The following is a 22,868-nucleotide window of genomic DNA, read 5'->3' as shown; positions in this document are numbered from 1 at the left end:
AGCCCGTCTGTGCCCGTCCGCGCCTGGACCGCGCCCAGTGCCAGGACCCCTGGCCTCCGCAGACACCAGCCCACCCGCCGGACCTACAGCGCCACCGAACTCAACGCACTCAACGCCGGCCGATTCCCGGATTGCTACCGAGCCACCCCGAGACGCACCCACGGACCCTTCTGCTGCAACTCCTGCAAGTTCACCTGCATCCGGACCTGCACCACTCCAGCAGTGCCCAAGACCTCGACGAGCAACAGCAGCAGCCACCTGAAGTGCATCCTGCTCAACACCCGCTCCGTCCACAGACACGCCGTCGAGCTCTGGAACCTGCTCGACACCACAGCCCCAGACGTCGCCTTCTTCACGGAAACCTGGATGAACGCCTCCTCAGCGCCCGACATCGCCATCGCCATCCCGGACGGCTACAAGATCAACCGGAGGGACCGCGTCAACCAGACAGGAGGAGACATCGCCATCATCCACAGGAACTCCATCCGCATCACGACCAACACCGAGGACACCCTCGCACCCGCCGAGCACCTGCACTTCCAGATCCACATCAACCCCAAGACCACCCTCAGAGGCACCCTCATCTACAGACCCCCGGGACCACGCACACAATTCAGCGAGGACATCGCCGACTTCGTCAGCCCGCAGGCCCTCCCCTCCGCTGACTACATCCTCCTCGGGGACCTCAACTTCCACCTGGAGAACGACAACGACCGCAACACCACCACCCTGCGGGACAACCTCGCTAACCTCGGACTCAAGCAACTGGTGACCACCCCCACCCACTACGCCGGACACACACTCAACCCCGTCTTCTCATCCAGCAAGGACATCGCCTTCAGCCACGCCACCGGACTCCACTGGACGGACCACAGCTGCATCCACTTCAGCTTCAAAAGGACCACGATCCACCACCAACAGCAACAGGTTGCACGCAGAAGCTGGAACAAGATCACAGCCGACCAGCTTGCGACTTCCCTGAGCAAGAACCCACCCACCAGCGCAACGAACCCCAGCCAAGCGGCCACCAGCCTCACGAAGTGGATCAGCGACTGCGCAGACGACCTCGCCCCTCTGAGGACCCCGCCTAGCAGACCCGGCAGCAAGAAAGCCCCATGGTTCACCGACGAACTCAAGAGCTCCAAGAAGGACTGCAGAGCCCTTGAGAAAGCCTGGCGAGAAACCCAACACCGAACAACATGACTGCCCTCAAGCTCGCCACCCGAAAACACCACCAACTGATCCACACCACCAAGAAAACCGCATTCAAGGAACGACTGGACAACAACGCACACAACAGCAAGGAACTCTTCAACATCGTTAAACAGCTCTCCAACCCCAACGCCGGAAACAACGACATCACCCCTTCGCAAGACCTCTGCAACTCCCTCGCCTCCTACTTCCACAACAAGATCGCGGACATACACAACAGCTTCAGCACTCAACCGATGCACGCCACGACCGAACCACCGCCCCCCACCACCACCCTCCGCGCCTGGACCCCGATCAGCACCAAAGACACCATCCGCACGATGAACTCCATCCACTCCGGATCTCCGACAGACCCTTGCCCTCACCACGTCTTCAACAAGGCCGACACTGTCATCGCACCCCACCTGCGGGACATCATCAACACCTCCTTCAACACCGCTACTTTCCCGGAGAGCTGGAAGCACGCCGAACTCAGTGCCCTACTAAAGAAGCCATCAGCTGACCCCACCGACCTCAAGAACTATTGACCCATCTCGCTGCTCCCGTTTCCCGCAAAAGTCATCGAGAAGACCGTCAACAAGCAGCTGGCCGCCTTCCTCGAGACGAACGGATCCCTCGACCTCTCGCAGTCTGGCTTCTGGGCCAACCACAGCACCGAGACCGCCCTGATCGCAGCAACCGATGACATCCGAGCCCTGCTCGACAACGGAGAAACAGCGGCCCTCATCCTCCTAGACCTCTCCGCGGCCTTCGACACTGTCTGCCACCGTACCCTAGTACAGCGCCTCAGCAACGTCGGAATCCAGGAGAAGGCACTGGAGTGGATCACCTCCTTCCTCGCCGGAAGGACACAGAGAGTCCGCCTCCCCCCGTTCAGATCAGAAGCCACCGAAGTCATCTGCGGCGTTCCTCAAGGCTCCTCGCTCAGCCCAACCCTCTTCAACGTCTACATGAGTCCCCTCGCAGCCATCGCACGCCAGCACAACCTCAACATCATCTCCTACGCTGACGACACCCAGCTGATCCTCTCCCTCACCAACGACTCCGCCACCGCCAGAGCCAACCTACACGAAGGGATGAAAGAGGTAGCCAAATGGATGAAGAGCAGCCGGCTGAAACTGAACTCGGACAAGACGGAAGTCCTCATCCTGGGATCCTCACCCTCCACCTGGGACGACTCCTGGTGGCCCCCCGCCCTAGGCAGCGCACCCAAACCAACAGACCAGGCACGCAACCTGGGCTTCATCCTGGACTCCTCCCTCTCCATGACCAGACAAGTCAACGCCGTCTCCTCGTCGTGCTTCAACATCCTACGCATGCTACGCAAGATCTTCCGGTGGATCCCCACCGAGACCAGGAAGACGGTCACCCAGGCCCTCGTCACCAGCCGACTGGACTACGGCAACTCCCTCTACGCCGGAACCACCGCCAAACTCCAGAAGAGACTCCAGCGGATCCAGAACGCCTCAGCACGACTCATCCTGGACATCCCCCGGCGCAACCACATCTCCGGACACCTGAGAGACCTGCACTGGCTCCCGGTCAACAAGAGAATCACCTTCCGTCTCCTCACCCACGCACACAAAGCCCTGCACAACCAAGGCCCAGGATACCTCAACAGCCGCCTCAACTTCTACGCTCCCAAACGCCAGCTTCGATCGACCGGCCACGCCCTCGCCGCCGTCCCCCGCATCCGAAGAGCCACCACAGGGGGAAGGTCCTTCTCCTACCTCGCTGCCAAGACTTGGAACTCCCTCCCGACCCACCTCCGCCTGACCCAGGACCACCTCGCCTTCAGGAAGCAGCTCAAGACCTGGCTGTTCGAGCAGTAGCGGACCCCCCCCCTCCCCTAGTGCCTTGAGACCCTTCGGGTGAGTAGTGCGCTATACAAATGCTTTGATTGATTGATTGAAGTGTGTTGAGCATACAGTGTGTTACCATAGTACATAGAAAACGGTCCACAAAAACCAACCAAGGGTCCAATAGGGAGCCAATTATTGATGCATTGGGACGCCCCATTGGTGGGGGTCTCATTGCGTGTGTGTTTTTGGTAAAGTATAGAAGTATCAGTGCTTAATGTGAGCCGGTGCTTTCCGGTGCCCAGCACCAGCACCTAATCCTCTGCACAGGTGCTTATAGCACCAGTTAAGGACACACTTTATTAGAACTCACATGATTTTCCCCAGACTCACAGGATGTTGAGCCACCCCGAGACTCGAACTGGGTTCTCCAGCTCTGAAATCAGCACTTCTACCCATTAGGCCAAGTCCTCTCATGGTTAATAAGTGCCGGGGCTCTAGTCAGGAGGCAATTTGCACCAGCACATTTCTCCTGTTAGCGCTGCCTCCTGAGGAGAGCCCCAGCACTTTTTATTTTACAAATTAACCACTGCAAAGTATGGTACTTCTGGATTCTCTACTTCTAGGACATATATGCCTCATCTTTGATAATCTAATCATTACTTCTTGATTTCTCAACTAAACATCTTACTTCCATGAGGATTTGCTTCATGGCGTTGCCATTTAAGACTCACAAATTTTGACCGTCTGCGAGAAGTCTCATGCAGTAATACTTGAACACCTCTTTGGTTTGTAAAACAATTGCTCCCTCCCCTTGACCACTGGTTTTATGACTAAATCATTGTTGGTTTTTATTGACTTTTGAGGATCCGGTTCTTTTTTCAACATGTTATTGCTCACTTGAAACAAAATATTTTGAGAGGGATGGCAGTGATGAGAGGGTTAAAGAAGTATTTCTTTCTTAGACCTGTATTATTTGGGTCTAAGATGGTTTGCGACACAAACTTAAAGAATTCCTTTATCATAATGTTGCCAAGGAACTCATATCTCAATTTAAATGTATCAGTCCCTTTCGTTGGGACATCTCCTAATCCTTTGTTTAGAACATTCTTTTGGTCAGCTATCGCATCAGATGGAGTCAGGTTGACCACTAGATCAACGTGTTGCTTGTTCTTAGTCGGCTTTCATCGTTTAGCTCCTGTTGACCATCCCACCGTTGTTGTTCTTCGGTTCCAGGTTACCTTTGTGGACTCTATTAAAAAACTGAGGCACACAAACTGCAAAGGAATCATCACTACTGAAGGGTACACAGCCTACTGTATTTGTATGGGCAATAGAACAATTAACGAATAACGCAATATCAGCATTTGAAAAAGCAATCTATGACAAGAGACCAAGTGCATATAGCTGGCAGCCGTGAGGACGCTGAAACAGTCCGTACTCTAAACGCAATATTGCCCTATATCAGACCAGACGAGCGGAAGTTCCCTAATTGATGACTGCGATGCAATCCACTTTAGCAGGTCTCTCTATTTCTCACTCTATATTTCTCTTTTTTACAAACCCCCACACCCCATATATGGCTGTTTCCTACCTTCCTTCCTTAGAATAGTTAACCCATAACTTTAAGAAAGTGAAGTATTATGTGGTGTGGGGTTTAGACCACACCATGTAATACTATCACAATACCCCAAAGATGGTCCTTGGATTCACACTAATAAATCCTTAACTCAGTCCTGGTAGTGTGGCAAAGAGCAGTCAGGCTTTACTAGAGGACATGTGTTAAAGCATTTCAGTGTACTTTTCTTTTGTTTCAGCCCCCTCCTCCGGTCCCACTGACGGATGAAATGCTGAAAGAGGGACTGTCGCTGCTGTGTAAGACGGGCAACGGTCTAGCCCACGCATATGTTAAGTTGGACATCAAGGAGAAGTGAGTGCATTCAGGATCCAGGGCTCTTTAAATGCTGTATTGATGGCATGTGTGCATGTGTTCTGTTCCAGGGTGCTTGTGAAGCGCACTTTGAAATGAAGGCCCTCGTTGCTTGTCATGCGAAGCCACAGTAAAGTGTTTTTCGGTTTCCGTGTTTTCATCCCTCTTTCCTTTCACTCCTGTTCCCCTCTCTCCATCTTCCTCGCAGAATCACAATCACTAGCCTTAAAATCCCTCGAGTTCCAATGGTGGAAGCCATACATAAATGTAGACAGTACTTCTTTTGTTTCTATGATCTACATAGATTTCCAGCTCTGTTTATTGCTGAGCTCTTTTGGGTGTGGTTACTCTAGGTATGTGATTATATGTTAAATATGAAACATGACAACAATGGTCCAATCGGAAAGACCAGCGAAAGGGATAAAGGTAAATGAATGATCTTATCCTAATTTCATTTATTTAACCCCAACTCATCTGCTTCGAGGATAGAGGTGAGTATTAATTATGAAAATAGGGAAGAGTAGATTTAACATTATGTATTTCTAATCACACAGATAGAAATTACACCTACATGTATGAATGTGTCTATATTTTAAAATCAACCTTATAAATACATTATCTACATTTGTTCGCTCCAAGAGGATATGTGAAAAGGTGCTCAGAAAGAGTGCTCGTGCATGGAACTTAAACAAAGAAAGAGAAAGGAAATAGACCTATTACATATGTCATATTCTTTACAAAATATCCTGTTCGTTATGTGTGTGATTAAAAAATGTATAATGTTATATATCACTCTTCCCTATCCTCGAGTTTATGAGTTGGGGTTATAATAATGAAATTAGAATAATTGTCCTTTCGTTGGTCTTTCCCATGGGACCACTGCTGTTGTTACGTAGCGCAATTTACCCAGGTCCTTCGGGCTGTTTTGGGGTTATCTCATTGTTATGTAAAATATGTTTAATATGGCTCTGTTTATTCCTTGTTTTTGAGGGCCCCTTAGATTGTTATTTGTCATTTTTATAGAGCAAACGCTCACACCAAAATGAAACTGCATCTCTTTCTTAGCCCAGTGTCTTCCTTGACCTTCTTTTTGTGGTCCAGTTGTCAGGAAGGGAACATTCTTGATTTCGGTATTGGCAGCAGTCTGTCCAAGCTGGGGAGGGATTATGTGACTGAGTCTTGTCTAGGCTGCTGAGAGTTTGATGGAAGAGTTAGACAAATGTACTACTCTATGTGTCACCCCATGATGGAGCCAGAAAGAAGCATAGGTCGCTGTGTGGTTCAGCGTCACACAGTGGAGCGTGGGATACGTAGGCCTCTAGTTCATTAACACAAAGTTGCACCTTGAGTGGGCCTTAAGCTCAGCCCTGATGCTGACAAGATAAGACTCACTCAGATAGCCATTTAAACGCTCACTTGAAAATGGTGCTAGAGCAACACAATATTGAAAAAAAAGAAGACTGTGAGTAGCATTGCCAGCAGCCCCAGATTGAAGTTGTTACTCTCTACTGAAGAAAGGCAATCTCCTGAAACACATGTCTAGAGATGTTCAGCACTGGCTGCATTATCAATGGTGAACGCAAAACACCCTCAACTAAAGTGAGTGTTATCAGGCACTGCAATCACCATAGTGCATCCCTGAGATTTGTGTGCTGACATGCCAGGCAGTGTTCTCCCTCCCCCTTTTGCATTTTAGTTGTCTACAAACTGACCCAATTTACAAAATATTTTGCACAACTGAGTGGCAATCAGTTGTGTGAAAGAGAATTTGCCGTCAGAAAATCCAAATCTGTACAGATGTTTCTGACACACTGGGCTAACAAGATAACTTTGTAACTCTTCATTTAGTCCCCTAGTGGTGCCAGAGGAAAACAGGGTAAAAGGGGCACTCACACAATCATCTTTCTCCGCAGTCAATCGTGTTTGATTCTGGCCTCGAATTTTAGTGGGCTCCTGAGTCTGGGAGAACAAGGAAGCTGCGGAGCAAGGAACAACCATGCGCTATAAAAGTTGGAGCAGAGAGTGGCCCATATAACATTAAGAGCAATTTTGATCCATACGGACTGTACCATAGCATGGTGTAATCTATTCAAGCATGGAGAAATTCAATCCAGAATTCTATTGTGGGAGTGCAGAAGATCTCTGGCATGCATAATGGAATTTTAACATCACAGCAATCCCACCTACCAGCCCTTAAGAGGCAGACTAGCAAAGGTGTCATCTCCTATAATGAGCTCTGAACAACAAGGTGCTCAAAGACATCTTCTAGGGAAAAACAGATTTTAAAGGTTGCTATCACACCGGTTTTGCATGTTAGGAAACCTTCCCCTCCTCTGTATAGTTATACGCAAATCTACAGCCTCCCGTTGGGAGCCCATGCATAAATGAAACCTGCGGCATTCGTTTTAGAAGGCTGTTTTTAGTGGCATCACATCATCAAGGAAGGTGAATTAACCGCAAACTATATGTACACACTAGCCAAAAACAATGTTGAACTTTGTGTAGTAAGGACTCCTTTCCTACTCAAAGTAAATCCAGACATTTACCCTAACCAGACAATGTTTTGTCCTCATTCTTTCCAATTTTGACCTATCTAGTACAAGGTATCTGCTCACCCTATACATCATTACCACATTGTCTTGATGGGGCTACATTTAAAAGGAAATGAAACCTTTTTTTTTGTCAGTGTTGCTTCTATCTGCACTGGTTTTGTAGCACTAAGTACTCCACATCCAGATAGATGGTGTTCTACTATACTAATTGTTATTACAAAGCTAAAAGTTCTTTTCCTGCGAGAATCCATGGCTCGTTTCACGAGAAGAAATTCTGCTACAGCTGACCTTATGAGGAGGTTCTAGTAGCTCACATTTGGAGGCAGCCTCCTGCTGAGCAGCCTGCACTTTTGCCCAACATGATTACCTTAACTCTGGCTCAAGAGAGACTCTCTGCACACAGTTTGTGCATGTTTGCAGTCAGATTTTCTCTTGATTTAATAACCTGTGAAGTGAGGAACTCAGCCTGTTCTTGCTGTCTTATTTTTGAATTTCAAAGACAATCCTTTGATGGGTAAGCAAACGTTATTTACTTTTAATTTTGGTTCTGTATTGTAGGTACTTTCTTTGATTTAGTAAAGAAACCAACCTTCTTCGTCAAAAATTAACGACCTGACTAACTACTCATTTGTTGTGGTACAACTGGGTTTCTGGACTCCTAAAAGGGTGGTGTCAAAATTCCCATATGTGAATGCTAATGTCCCATAACTGGCTTTGTTTTTTTCGTTTTTATCTGCTTATAATGTACTCGCAGAATCTGCAAAATGCAGAGGTATTCTACTGTTTATGAAGTAAGGAGCAAATAAATGTCCCTTGATGTTGAACTATGATACTTTTCAAAGTAACATGGTTTATTTTCCATTTTTTTTGTGACTTAGTTATCTTGGGTTTTCTTCCTATCAAGTGTGCCTTCAAGAAACAGACCTCTGTATTCAGTCACCACTTATTTGACCTTAAATGGGTATTTAGGCGTTCCAGCCTTTTTCTACCTAGTGGTGGTGTTGTTAATGCAGACATAGTGGAAAATTGAAGATTAGTTTCATAACCTTAGCAATGCATCAAATGTCAGGCCTGAAGATTGATCATTTGAGGACTCTTTCTTATGAATATGACCAATCTTCTAAGGTACTGCTATAAAAACTATGTAATAGCGGCCTGTACGCAATGGCTGTCTATAGGGATCGCTTCCTTAACTATGACACTTACAACTGTTTTCTTACCCTTATGTGTGCTTTGAACATATCCTGGTTTATGAAATTCCCTTTCGGTCCACGCATTTCACAACCACTTCTGTGAGTCTTGCTTGAGCCTGTCTCTGCTTATGTTCCTGGCATTAGTTTTCGGAGTTATGTTTCTTCAAGTTTCATGTATAAAAATGCATATAGGTGATTATACAGCTGGTTGGATCCATTGAAGGTATTGCTTGCAAATCTTATTACCTGTGTGTTTTGTGCTTACATTGTCTTTAGAACAACTCTGAGGCGTTTCAAAGCTGTAAGGGGGAACAGAATGTGTAAGGATGGGTCGTGAATGGGAATGAAGGAGCAGTGAGGGACCAGGAAGGAGGGACTATGACATTATGTCAATGTGATGGTTTGTCTAGCATTTACACCATTCACTTGAAAGGGTTGAGTGGAATGATAAGGAGTGAGGAAATAGGGATAAACATGAGCGGGAAGAAGGAATATAGAACAGGAAGGAGCACTATGTTATGGCACGCTGGTTCCTGATACGGCATATAGGGCATTATAAGGCTTTTTCATAGCTCTATTGTTATTCTTACTTATGACCCAACTTTTCTCAGGGAACTGACTGACATCAACATCCTAAGGGGCTACATTCATCTGCGCTATGTGGACCTGTCTATAAATGCGTTGCGCGACATCTCTCCCTTGAACTGCCTGACCTACCTGTTGTGGCTAAAGGCTGATGAGAACCAGCTGACCAGCGCCCACATGGAGGACCTGCCATACCTGCAGATCGCCAGCTTTGCCCAGAATCAAATCCAGGATATGGAGGGCATTGCTCACCCCCGGCTCGAGAGGCTCAATCTTATGGGTGAGTGGCTGCATTCTGGATGAGTCTGTGCATTGCACTTCCCAATTTCCTTATTTCCCACCTTCTTAGCTCTGGTCTAGTGGCCCAGATCCATAGGCCTCTGTAATTAACTTCATCATTTCAGAAATACCAGCCCCGCCAAAAGCATTAACTCCTCCTGTTTCCTAGCCTATTCTGGTATAGTCTCAGCACCCACTGTTCTCTATTCTTACCATGACATGTCCCCTAGTCTCAGCTGTTACTATACTCGCGACTGAAGGATCATGATTATAACCTCAGAAAACTCAACCCCAAACCTCGACACTTCAAAGCCCTCGCCTAAGAATCTCTAGTCTCCTATTTTCAACGCTTCCGTTCCCTGACCTCAGCACCTCCAGTCCCACAGCCTCAGCACATCATGTCTCCTATCCTTAGCATCTCAGGCCTCCAAGCATCTCAAGTCTCCCTGCTTCAGCAACACCGGTACCCTTGTTTCAGCACCTACAGTCCTCTGCAACTTCACTCCTCTAATTTAAGCATCCCCAGGCCCCATTAAGCTTCTATGTTCAAATAACCATTACAAGCAAAGATGGAACAGAAAAATCATAACAAAAGTAAACAATGCAATAGAAATAACAGAAAAAAACTATTCTTTTTACTTTAAAATCACTCCTACCTTATTGCATTATGAATTACAAAGGGGACATTCTTTTATTTCCTTTGAAAATTGCATATATATTTACAGTACCCCATCGAATCCATATCCACAGTTTAACACATTTGTTTTGCCGGTCTCCACCCTTCTGCTACTTTTAACACATTTCCTTGAAAACACATGAGATTTAGATCTCTCATGCTTTCAAGCTGATTTCAAGTGAATATTTACTTTTTTAAGCTTGTTTATGTGGGCGCAGGTAGAAACCAATAGTCACTGAAATGTGCATGGTCACCACTACACACATGATTGTAAGCAGAAAATGCAAGTCATTCTTTTTAAAACATCTAAAGACAGTTCTTTTATTTAGTTAATTAGTTCTGAAAACGTTGTTGAAAGATTAATTTACAAGTTTATGATTTTCTTATAAATTATTGTATGTTTTTCAAGCACCCAAACATACCACAGTATAACGCAGTTACATTGCCTCTATTGTATCTCCCTATCACTACATTTCCTCCACTACATCCCCTGATCACTACATCACCTGACTATTCCATCACTTCACCATGATATTGGCCTAAGTAATTAACATAATTTATGTTGTGTTCTAGAACACTTTGGAGTTCAGAGTTTTTATGTGAAACTAAATTGAATTACTTTAATTATGATATATTAACCCCTTCGTTGCTGCCGTCGGCCGGCGGCCGGCACGAGCACTACCTTGGTAGAGCTGCGCACGTCCGTTGGCTGACGCGGCCCCGCCCGCGCAATAGAACGCCCGCAGCGCGGCAGATTTTAATAAAAGTAAAATTAAATTACAATAAATATAATGAATAATATAATATAAATAAAAAAATATGTAGTTTTTGTTGGGTATCCCACAGAAATCGACTAATTATAAATACGTATATTGAGCTTAAAATTAGAATGTAAAAAAAGTATATGTAAAGAGAACTTTAATACATAACTCTAAGAAGAATAAATATCTGAAATGCTTAGAAACGTAACAGTATGTTTATTCATGTAAAATAATTGTAAGTACATAAAAAGTCTATGCATATGTTAAATAGTAATTTAATTATAACATTTTAAATATAGAACAATTAGGGTTAGGTTATTAAATATTAAAATACATTGAAAATAACCACATATATTTACTTTGCATTAAATTAACATAGTGAAATATTAAACAAGCACTGGCGTTGCCAATAGATCTCGCAGTAGGAAAGTTGGAGCTATTGGTTTTGTAAATGACAAAGCCCTTTATGTTTTTAAAAGAAAACAAAAATAAAAGGCATTGTTATTTGCAATTGTAATAGCTCCAACTTTCCTACTGCGAGACCTATTGACAACGCCAGTGCTTGTTTTAAAAAGCTGGCTCCACTAAACAAGCAATGCGTGTAACTAAATAAATAATTAAAAGTGGGCACCATGCTAAATATAAAACTCGACAACTAAATAAATAATTAAAAGTGGACAGAAGTGAAAGTGGAGAAGAACCTGGCAGGGAAGGGGGGGTTGAATTTACAGATGCAGCAGTGAGGAGAGGGGATCTTGGGTGGCGCCTGAACACATAAAAAAATGTGTGACAATTGCATTGCAAATGATGGGTGATAAACGTATACAGTGTCTCTGCTGGGTCCCACCCCCAGTCCTGCACAAGCTGCAGCAAACCCAAGCCCTTTGGATGGAGCCCTACTTTTGTACTTGGACCCTGCCTTCCCTTTAAATGCACAGATCATTCAGTAGACAGGAGCACTCCTAGCCACGGACTTGCTCTGGAGATGCAGTCTGCTGATGAACAGTGCCCACGCCTCGGTTCCTAATGCCGAAGGTGGGCAGCATAAGGTTAATGGCCTCCACATCACACTGCAGCTTTGCAATGCTTTAAGACACACAGTGAATCCCACCGGCCGTTCGGCATTCGCTGAATCCACAACTTTTGAAAAAGAGGTGGACTCAATAAAAAAGTGAACCCTTGGCTCTCTTTTCCCAGAGTGCATGCAGCGCATGGTGGAGCTTTCAGCAGAACAGAACAATATAAAAAAAAAGCAAAAATGCAAAACACAGAAAGGCATTAGCAGAACAGAATAAAAAATGTAAAACACAGTAAGTCAGTATGCACTTTTTATATCAATGTATTACGAAGCAACAGTGTCTATTTTAGGTGATAAATAAAGTAACCTCGCTCATGACATGGAGGTTATTTGCAAGCTAACACCATTGTAAGGGTTGAATATGAGTGGGGAGCTCAACATAGTGGGTGCCAAACTATGCTTTCAGGGCCATGGGGGGGGTGTCGTTTTCGGGACAATGCTCTTGCCGTGGGGTGTGAAAACAGTGCGCAGGACCTCTAACATCAACTGCAGGCTAATTAAACTAGTTGTGTGAGCTGCGCAAAAGAAAACAAAGGCACCCTGCAGGAAACTCACCACAAAGTGGACACCGCGTGGGGAAACAAGCTTTAGGGCACACTCACCTCTCCGTCGGTATGCCGGCACGGGATGAGCCTTTGAACGGAGGGGAGTGTTTAGCAGGGAGCAGGCTTCTTTTGTAGTAAAAAACACCCGACTCAATTGGCTTCAGGTGACACCTAGGCAGTACCAGGCCTCGGTCTGCGCTGGTGCCAGTTCAAACCACTAATTACTCGCAAATGCGCACTGTGCCGGAATGTCAAGAAAGGTCCGAAAAAGACTCTCGCACTTAGTAGTTTGTTCAGCCAAGTATTTAATGGCGTGGGCCTAAACTATTTCTCTGTTCATGTGGTGCTGAAAAATAACTGGAAGATAGGAGAAATAAATAGCCTAAACGGCCGCCAAACTTGCGCTCTGATAGCGCGCAGTCGTCTAAATGAGACCCGAGCGTGCAGAAAAACCGCATGCGAGTAAGTGACATTACGACCATAGACACCAACAACTGTATAAGTACGTCTGAATGAAAGGCAGGCAAATAGAAACAAGCAGACCGCCAGTACATGTACACACATGGGGCATGCAAAAGAAGACGAAAACAACAAGCATTGATTAAAAAAAATTAACAAAAACAAGCGTTGGCAAAGCAGGCAAGTCTTCCGTGCTGAAAGTGAAACCAGCCCTCGGCATTGCTGTGGTGGGGGAGGGGGGGGGCGGGGGAGAGGCAAGCAGGGAACAAGTTAAACGAGGTCTGGCAGGGAACAGATGGCCTGGCCGTGAAGCAGGGGGCGGGGCAGCGCTGGGGAAGCCTGTGGGAGGGTGATTAATGACTTTGATGTGGGGAGGGAAGAGAGCCTTTTGCGAGCCTGCAGGAGAAATGCTGCCGATGCGCGTGCATGTTTAATCACGTGGTTCACGTGAACTGCATGAAAACCGCGGGGCTGAAAGCCCTTGGTTTGACGATGATTTTCGCCACTTGAATTCTCGCTCCGCTCGATGCACTTGCGCACATCGATAGGTCGCGAGACCTAAAAATTAGGGTTAATAATACAAATTAAAAGGCACAAGAGAGGACGTGGTTAGAGTTACAAGCATAGATAAATGATGAAGAATTAAAAAGGCTAAATGTAAAATATAGGTTAGGTTTAGGGTTGATGAAGTGGGGTTTATGTAGCAATAAAATACATATAAATTAACCTGGTCAGTGTAGTGGTTTGTGAACTTACCTGGGCTAAACAGTCAAGCTGGTGTAGTGGTGGAACAATGTAATCCATAAAACCCATATTATTGTATACGCAAGTAATGTTTTGACCAATTTGATGTCCTAACATTAGTTGTTATATAGTAGAAACCAACAATTCAGTGACCATAGTAGAAATTAACAATATGAGCCAATGGCCATGCTTCTTCACGACATCATCGATTGCTAATCTGAGACTTTACACTAGGTGTCACTGTTGCAGCATAGTCTGCCTTCTTCCCCCACTACTTCATCCCATGCCATCCTGTGACTAGCCACTAGTTGTCACTGCTGCACAGCTTATTATGATGCTGTATTCTGACTGACCACTGCTGCATTAGTTTCTGTCTGCTTCCTCTAGGAAATCCACCAGTACCGTAATATAACCACCACCTTTCAGAGGCATTAGCCTGTCAGGAAATCTGCAGATTACCCCAGTACAATTCAGTTCTACTCTCATTGGATGAGCCATGGTGATGGAATTGCTTCTTGCATTTTAACCTGATCACCTTCAAGTGAGAGGTTCTTGGCCTCTTATTGTTGCTTGCTCCATTCTGGACAGTCTGTTATCATGCTGAGCCCTGATAGAGCAACCACGATCAGATGTGTTTGTTTTTTGGAAAAATATATCAATGAAATTGTCCATCATTAGAGCACCCAGGTGTAGATTCAACTAGTGGTGATTTCTTCTCTGGGTATCTAATTCTTCCATCTATCCCCTGCTCCCTCTCTTTTTCTCTCTTCTTCCTGCTTGGACTTTCTGCTCCAGGTAACATGATCACCTCACTGCTGGGATTGGAGTTTCGGAAGCTGATGAGTTTGCACACGTTGGAGCTACGAGGGAACCAACTGGAGACCACTGCAGGACTGTACCTACCCAACCTTCGCACCCTCTACCTGGTACGTTGGATGAAGAGGGCAAGTGATGGGGAGAGACAGAGAAGCACGTTGCAGATAATGCATAGGGCAGGACAGCCACAGCTTGTTATGCCTGCACATGGGCATTTAGTTAGTAGCATCACCAAGAGGACTTAGTCCAGTTCTTCACCTACTGTGTACTTGGACATTTGACTCCTAGGAGAGCAGGGTGCAGCACAATCCTCCAAACAGCAGAGTGAAAACTGATGTCTGCATAGTAACGGAGACTGGCAGGAGTTTAGTGCAATGCCTGTAGAGTTGGCAGAGAGCTACACATGGGCATAGAGAAGAGGGAGGGGGAGTCTTCCTGTTTCCAGGCTCTGGCTATTTGCAGTTCTGGACTGGAGGCCTGGGGTAATGATGCCGTCTTGCCAGGATCACCCGGCGTGTTTTAGGGCCAAGCCACATCTCGGGATTGGCTAGATCCAAATGTTAGCTCCTCCGACTGAGACTGGATCTCTAGATTCTCTGAGCACCTATTCTCTAGATATAGCCACAATCGACCTATGTATTCTGAGGATGTCTTTGTAAGTTTGGACTCAATCAGTCACTAGAAGCAACAGTGATTAGCAGGTGGCAGATAGCTCACAACAGTAGCAGGAGTGTAGTGCTTTTTAGGAACTACAAAGGTGGAAATCGTGGAAATGGCAAATACATGATTTTATCCTTAAAATTGCTAACATTAAATGTCCATGGAACCTAATTAATGTAGGCGATAAACTTCTTGAAGTGAGTTCACAGGAATCTAAAATATACATTTCCTGGTCATTGGTGAAAAAATCCGATATGGTGCACAAGGAAAAACTGTGTAGTAAGTTCTTTAGGAGAGTATGCTTGTCTCCAGTACTTGAAATGGTACCCCCAGGCCCTATGCCTCTCAATGTCTGACTTCAGAGCCGGCTTTAGCACTGGTGGCGCCCGGTGTGACAATGTCTGTTGGCATCCCCCAGTAACCACCTCCGTCATGGATTCCCTCACTACCATCCTTTCACAGTGCACCTCAAGTCTCCATAACCACTCTCCCCCAGATGCATTTAATTTGTTTTATTGCGCAATTCATACCGGTATAAGGTGTCAGAGCACTTTACATCACACAGATTACCCAGAAACAATCAATCATACGCATGTTAATCAGCGTATAGGAAATGTAAGACAGTGGACTACAAAGTGTAGGAGTCACGTCATCCATACCGGTAAGAAGTAAAGTTTAAAAGTGCGTGGCCTGGAGAAGCACAAACTTAGAATTTAAAATGTGACACCGTGGTTGGAGGTTCTCTTTAATAATAAGAGTTGATTTCTACCCAAATTAACCCATTTTGATACATTAGGATGATGAAAGCCTGGGGGAAAATCAAAAAGGTCTAATCTATACCTTGCAGTTGGCATGCAGCTCTTTGATGACAGTTAATAGCTCACTGCTCTATAATTAGGATTTGTACTTATAAACTGCAAGTAACAAAAGGATCTCGCTGACAAAGGCAGTCACCCACTGACCTATTTACATCATATGCAGTTTGTGATCTGCATGGTACACGTTCTTCGCTGCAGGCATATTAACCAGAGGGTTACATTACGATGAGTCAAAACTTCCAGTAGACAAACCTCCGATCTCTCTCTCTGCACAAAGGACATTAATCACCTGAGTTAACTTGACATTTTTATTGTTGCCTGGAAGAGGCTGGAGGCAAAGAACGTAGCAACATGTGCTGTTAAAACCATAATATACTTTACAACCCCACCTGAAGTCTGGTGGGACCGGTCGTACCGCCCTAGAGCTGGCCCTGTCTGACTCTGTACAGCAACCCTGATATATCAGGGGAGTGTGCCTCAAGCCCTGAAAGAACCTCCCCCTCTAGGGTCCTTCGTCCCCAGCTTGGGACTCGGAAAGTTCAATTCCAGTTGTGCTTTTATATCTTGATGTCCACATCCCTTTTAAATGTACCCTTTCTTTTTGCAATTATTTTTAGTTTTGTATTATTGCCTATTATAGCTGACTTACAAACATGCAGGTACCTCAGTACTGAATTTCAGTGCTCAACACATTGTTGTCATTTCATGACACAACTCAAGAAAACGATGCCTCCAATACTCTGCCTCCTTCCTGTAGAGAGAACAGCAGATTTTCTTTTCCCACCTGTAAACATTATTATGACAGTTAAGGATTCAGGTCCCAAGGTGGGACCTCCTCCCCCATGCAGCCCTAGACATTCCACATCATCTCTTACTGACTTTCAGGTGGCTCTGAGATGTCTTGTCATCTTGAAAAGTCTCCATTACCTTTCTTTTCTCGCATACTGTTTATGTATGTTGGGAGGTCTTGTTTCCACTTTCAACCTGGATCTTAAAGATGTCACAACCCATTCCTGTTTCCTTTATTTCCAATGAGTTGTATTCCTTCCAGTTTTTGCTTTCATTAAAATGTTAACAGTTTAGCCCCAGGACAGCTTGTAAATCAATCCTTCTCTGTGTCAGGTTTTTGTATGCCCCATTTGATGTTCAAAGTACAATGCTCCTATTATCTGATACGTATTCAGGTTTATGGGGATTTAAAAAACTAACACATAAAGCTCTCAATTTAAATAATGCCTTTAGGTGCCACAGTGTCAAGTCTGTTAATCCAAACTGTCTTGCACTGTCTGAATCGTTTGTCCCTATTGCCTCAAGATGGAAGGGGCATGATGTATTCATTGAACTGAAAGTAAACTTGAGTAATAGTGTGACTGAACTCCTAAAGGTTCTGGCAGCTGGTTGTGTGATGTTCCTCAATATGCTATCAGATTTGTGTTTATTCCATGGGTTTTGGTATAATCCACAAGGACAGTTTATTGAGTAATAATACTATCACACATAATATCCCTTAATTGTGATACATTTTCTTTAATGTGGATGCCTAATTTGATGATATTGTTTCAGTTTGAACAATCCAAGTAGGACTAAGTTCCATTTTGTCCTTTTCCTCAGAACATTTGCATTTGTTTTTCTATTCTTTTTTCAATCAATCAATGAACCAAAGTCATTTCTAAAGCACACGGCTGCTTCATCAGAAGCATCCTGGCCCTCAAAGCTTAGGAAGACTGATATCAAGCAGAATCTATCAACATGAGCTAATCAATATCAAACACAAAAGTTTCTAATTCTCTTTTAACTCCTTGGCTTGCTGGGGTAATTCCCCCATGGTGCCGGGGGGAAAGGGGGGGATGTCCGCGGCACCGCTGTGCTCATGACGAGCTCAGCTCGGTATGACTCACAGTGGAGCTGTGCTCATGACGAGCTGAGCTCGTCATAGACCCTCCCACTGATGAATTCTCCCGCACAGGTGCGCGTGGGCGGGCCGCGGCCGTTATGACGAGCTCAGCTCGTCATGAGCACAGCTCCACTGTGACTCATGGCGAGCTGAGCTCGTCATGAGCACACAAGGGGTTAAAGACAGAGACTGAGGGTGCCTGCGGAGAGTGACAGGCAGAGCATTCCACAGTTTGTCAGTTAAGACCAAGAAGGAGGGGCTACTTGTCTAACTTTAGAAAATTTTAGGACCTGCATCAGACATAGATTGTTTGACCTGAGCGATCTGTGTTGCTTATACAGACGAACGTGCTTATTTACAAGCCCCTTGCGCCACTCGTACGTCACTTTTCCCATGTTAAAAATGACGCAAAAGTAGCGCAAGAGGCTTGTAAATAAGCCCTGTAGTTTGTCTCTTAGATAGGATGAACCTTCCTCTGCAAACGCTCAGAACTCTAGCGTAAGGGTTTTACATTTAATGTTCCTGATACCTGGCAGCTTCAAATGGGGAGTGATGGACTGTCGAAAAGGAACTCGCCGAATAAGTCTAGCTGCTGCATTTTGAATGAAATGGAGGCTTTTGGAATAGAAAAGCAGGAAGGCCCAAATAAAAACTGTTAGCGTAGTAAAGGTGGGAGTTTACCATTGTATGAGCCACTGGTTTTCTTGTATCCTCAGATACCAGGTGCAACAGCTTCCTTGGGGCTTTCGGTTTGCAGAAGCTAGCTGATGAACTCTGCTTACTTTGAGCAGATAAGGAAAGGGCTGAGTCAAAGATTATACCCACATTTCTGGAGAAGGCCTTAGGAGTCGGGGGAGGGTGGAGATCTCCACGCCTCCAAAGGTTTACGGGAGGGGGAGGCACCAGAACCAAAAAAAGAGAAATTCTGTTTTTATCAGAGATCAACTTTCTGCTTTTATCAAATGTTTCTCCTGCTTGTAAAAACATTTTTTTCAATAAATTGCTTACGTTCTATTTTGTCATAACTTAATTAGAGCCTAATATTTGAAAAACATTTGTAATGCTTTTCCAGACTATAGAATACTTGGCGGTGTGTGTTTTCTTTCTTTTCCTTCTTCTTTGGGACGATGGTTGTGTCATACCTAGTAGTTTCAGTATGTGCGCCACTTTTTCCTCATATCCTCTTTTATAGAAGTCAATCGCAATAAAGTAATACTACCTTTAACCAATTTTTTTAGATCAATTAAAATAATCAGTGACTGTATTGTAGTCCTAATGCTAACCTAGGTCTATAACTAAATCAGTGTAGATAATTGGAATAACGTCCGATTAACATATTCTATATTAAATTAAGTTTTACACTACCCTAAATAAAATAAAATACTTATAAACCTTTTTCTAACCCTAATTCTACCCCTATATTTATATTTTAATAAATACATTTAGTTTATTCCATTTGTTTACCTGTAACCCCAAATGTAAATCATATTGTTTTAAATAAGTAGTGGACACCTAACACTTACTTGACTGTTTATTAATATTTTTCTTAAATTATGTTTCAATTATTTACAGTAATTCTAACCCTAACCACAAAATTATACCAAATTGTACCAAAGTTTAGTGATATAAATTATGTTTAAATAACTCTGTGGCTTTTAACTCTTTTGCTAAATTATACCTACCTTGAAACATTTTTCTGATGCTTTGGATGAGGTGTTGGGATAGCTCCATAATACAGAAGCGATGCTGATATTATTTTCCAATTATTTACAGTAATAATATCTTAACCAAAACTTTTAAACCAAATATAACAATATAAAGTATGTACAAATAAATCAGTGTTTTAACCCTAAGGCCACGTTATATCTACCTCAAAAGAATTTTTCTGATGCTTTGGGTGGGGTTTTGGTAAAACTCCTTAATATAGAAAAAGTGCTGATAAAATAATGACAGGGAAGTAAAAGCCAAGCAAAGTAATAGGGGGAAAGTGAAGGGTGGACACTGGACTGAGATACAGGAGAGGGTGTGAGCATGACAGCAATGAGGTGAGTTTGTATCCTGGATGCTGACATGTAAATCTCTCTATTTACATATCTGCAGGCTCAGAACACTCTGCGTCGCCTGGAAGGTTTGGAGGTGCTGGTCAACCTGACAACACTTCACCTGCGAGACAATCAGCTGGAGGCCCTCGATGGCTTCTCTGAGCACATGAGGGCACTGCAGTATGTGAATCTCAGGTAAATGTCCGGTGCGAGGAAGGGGTGAACGCCACCATGACTCGTGAAGATGGTGTTATTGATAGACACAGTCGCACAGTGGTATAAACGGCACGGATACTGACTGTGCCATAAGCTAACATAGGCCTGATGATGACGTGGATTAACACCAAGACAGAGTGAAATAAACTGCCAGTAACACAGTGCTGTAACCTGAACCTGGACAGATAATGTCACTGATGGACACCATTGCACACAGTGGTTTCAACTGGGATGAAGAGAGGCTGTGCCGTAAACTGGCCTTGGACTTATGATGCTACAGATATATATCTGTATGTGCAGTGGTACAGACGATGCTATGAACTGACACTGGATTCATGGTGAAATAGACAGACTCTTGGTCTGTCACACAGACAATGAGATGAGGACTATGAAACAGCGCAATAAGCTGACCTTGGGTGCATCTTTCAATGGACCTTATTACACACAGTGGTATAATCCGCCACGAAAAGAGACCATGCCATAAACTGACCCTGGTCAAATGATGTCATAGATAGACGACAGTGCACACAGTAGTATAAACTGCCATCAAGGCAGATCTTGCCGTAATCCGATGCTATTTGTGCGAGTTACTATAGATATCCAACTATCCACAGGCTTCCAACACACATAGATAATCACTACCATAAACTTTCAGACATTGAAAACTCTTCCCTTCAGTATTTCTGTAAAGCATTCTTGATATCATAATAGCTAATGTGTTCTAAGTGCACTGACTAATTGTGTGTGGCTGCCACACATTACAGAAACGGGTTATTGTAAGACCCCCTGTAGAATAACACCTGCACTGGTAGACTTGGCCTGCCAGGGCACTCATGGGGGAGGGTGGTACGAATTACAAGAGGTGTTCCCCAATGCAAATCAAGGAAGGCTCACTGCCACCTGCTTACTTCTTCTAACATAAGTACATCAGCGAAAGTTAACCATCGTTTGATTTGAACTTCGAAGACCATCCCAGGGATGGCCTACAAAGTAGCATCCATATATCATTTCAGAGGGGTCCTGATTGAATAATCTATTGGGGTCCTCTGAAGGCAAACCTTCTTGAGGCAAGGTCCTGCTCCCTTAGCTCTGCCAAATGCAATCCACAGATGATACATACAAAAAACAATGGCTGAAGTTGAACACTGAACAGTGAATTTATTTTACTGCACTCTGGCCCCTCATCAGAAAATATGTTATGGGTAACTTCTTATTAGTGAAAGAAAAATCAGCCTGCCATTTTTTTTTAGTACATTTCCTCCATTTTCATCTCTTACATTTTTTCACCCTTTATTGACCGAGGGAAGAACGTTGGTGCTTGATATTGACTCCAGCCAATGTTACTGTAATCCTAATGTGGAGGGTTGAAACATGCTGGTTTGCATAACAGGTACCATCTTGTGGCTCTGTCTCTTCACAGGGGAAATCTGATTGCAGACGTGAAAGAGCTGGCGAAGTTGCAGTGCCTGCCCATGCTAAGAGCCCTCTTGTTGCTGGAGAACCCCTGTGCTGATGAAGACGACTACCGCTCCGAGGCCCTTATCGCGCTACCACAGTTGGAGCGGCTAGACAAGGAATTCTTCGAAGCGGAGGAGAAGCTGGAAGCTGAGGAGACACGCAAGGCTCGCCTGGAAGAAGCTGCCTTGGCTGCAGAAGACTTACAGGTGAGCAGACATTGAGGAAGATGGCCCTGAGCAGGGAGGATGAACTGTAGCAAAAAAGGACATGCTAGCTTGGAGAGGGGACACCTACCAACTGCATGATGGTGGCACTGGGAGGCAAGAAATCAAGACATAATGGCATTATTGACATGTTCCAGAAGTACTATATCTTTTTTTTCTCCACAGGAACCCGAAGGGGAATGATTTGTTCCCATGAGAGACATGACTCCTGATGAGATCAGAAGGCTTCAGTATTGAATCAGCCATTTCCCTTGGGGTCGTGACTATTTGCACAGTTGCATAGTCCAACTATGGCCCGAAAGTTGGAATATGGCAGTAGATCTGGTTGCTGGACCTTCCACCCAAAAATAAAGCAAGGATTCATCCAGCACATGTAGGAGCCTTTGCCAGAGGGATCTGGGACTCTCAAAACCAAGGAATGAGGAGCTTCTCTTCGGCAGTCTGAGAAATTCTTTGTCATCTCACTTCATCGTGTCTTATGCACCTATTATACATGTCTGCACTTGGAGAGGAATGTCTATACCAACTGCAAGCCTGTGAGATCTAACTTTATAAAGAGAGGCTTTTTATTGACATATCCCTGGGTGTTTCACTCTCTGCCTTTCAAACCAAGTTTATAAAGTCTTGTTTTTATTGAGCTTATCTCTGAGTGTTTTACTTTTGACCTTTAAAAACAAGTTTTCAAAGATATGCTTTTTATGGATATATGATTAAACAACCACTACTTAAACCACAAATTCTTAAACCACAAATGCTAAACCACGAGCAAAGCCAAACCACTACATTCTTAACAACGACTTCCTAAACCACAAAAATATTCAATTGGGTCATTACCCGAACATACCACTGTGTTCTACAAAAAACACATTTTTAAAACAAGGAAAAAAACAAATTAAACACGAGTAACTGCAGAGAAATAACTAGTTA

General features: G+C 44.4%; 1 protein-coding gene across 1 annotated transcript in view; it reads left to right on the top strand.

The window, feature by feature from the left end:
* Positions 1-22,578, top strand: part of LRRC23 (leucine rich repeat containing 23) — a 40,155-nt gene extending 17,577 nt beyond the window's left edge. The window contains exons 3-8 of the mRNA XM_086932921.1: positions 4,829-4,941; positions 9,298-9,551; positions 14,609-14,739; positions 20,102-20,238; positions 21,680-21,923; positions 22,107-22,578. Of these exons, the coding sequence (XP_086789047.1) occupies positions 4,829-4,941; positions 9,298-9,551; positions 14,609-14,739; positions 20,102-20,238; positions 21,680-21,923; positions 22,107-22,124 (897 nt within the window). The 3' untranslated portion in view covers positions 22,125-22,578. The remainder of the gene's footprint in view (positions 1-4,828; positions 4,942-9,297; positions 9,552-14,608; positions 14,740-20,101; positions 20,239-21,679; positions 21,924-22,106) is intronic.
* The last annotated feature ends 290 nt before the right edge of the window (positions 22,579-22,868 follow it).

Source organism: Lissotriton vulgaris, chromosome 7, assembly GCF_964263255.1.
Source record: "Lissotriton vulgaris chromosome 7, aLisVul1.2, whole genome shotgun sequence".
Taxonomy (NCBI): domain Eukaryota; kingdom Metazoa; phylum Chordata; class Amphibia; order Caudata; family Salamandridae; genus Lissotriton; species Lissotriton vulgaris.
This window is presented reverse-complemented; position numbering and strand designations above follow the sequence as displayed.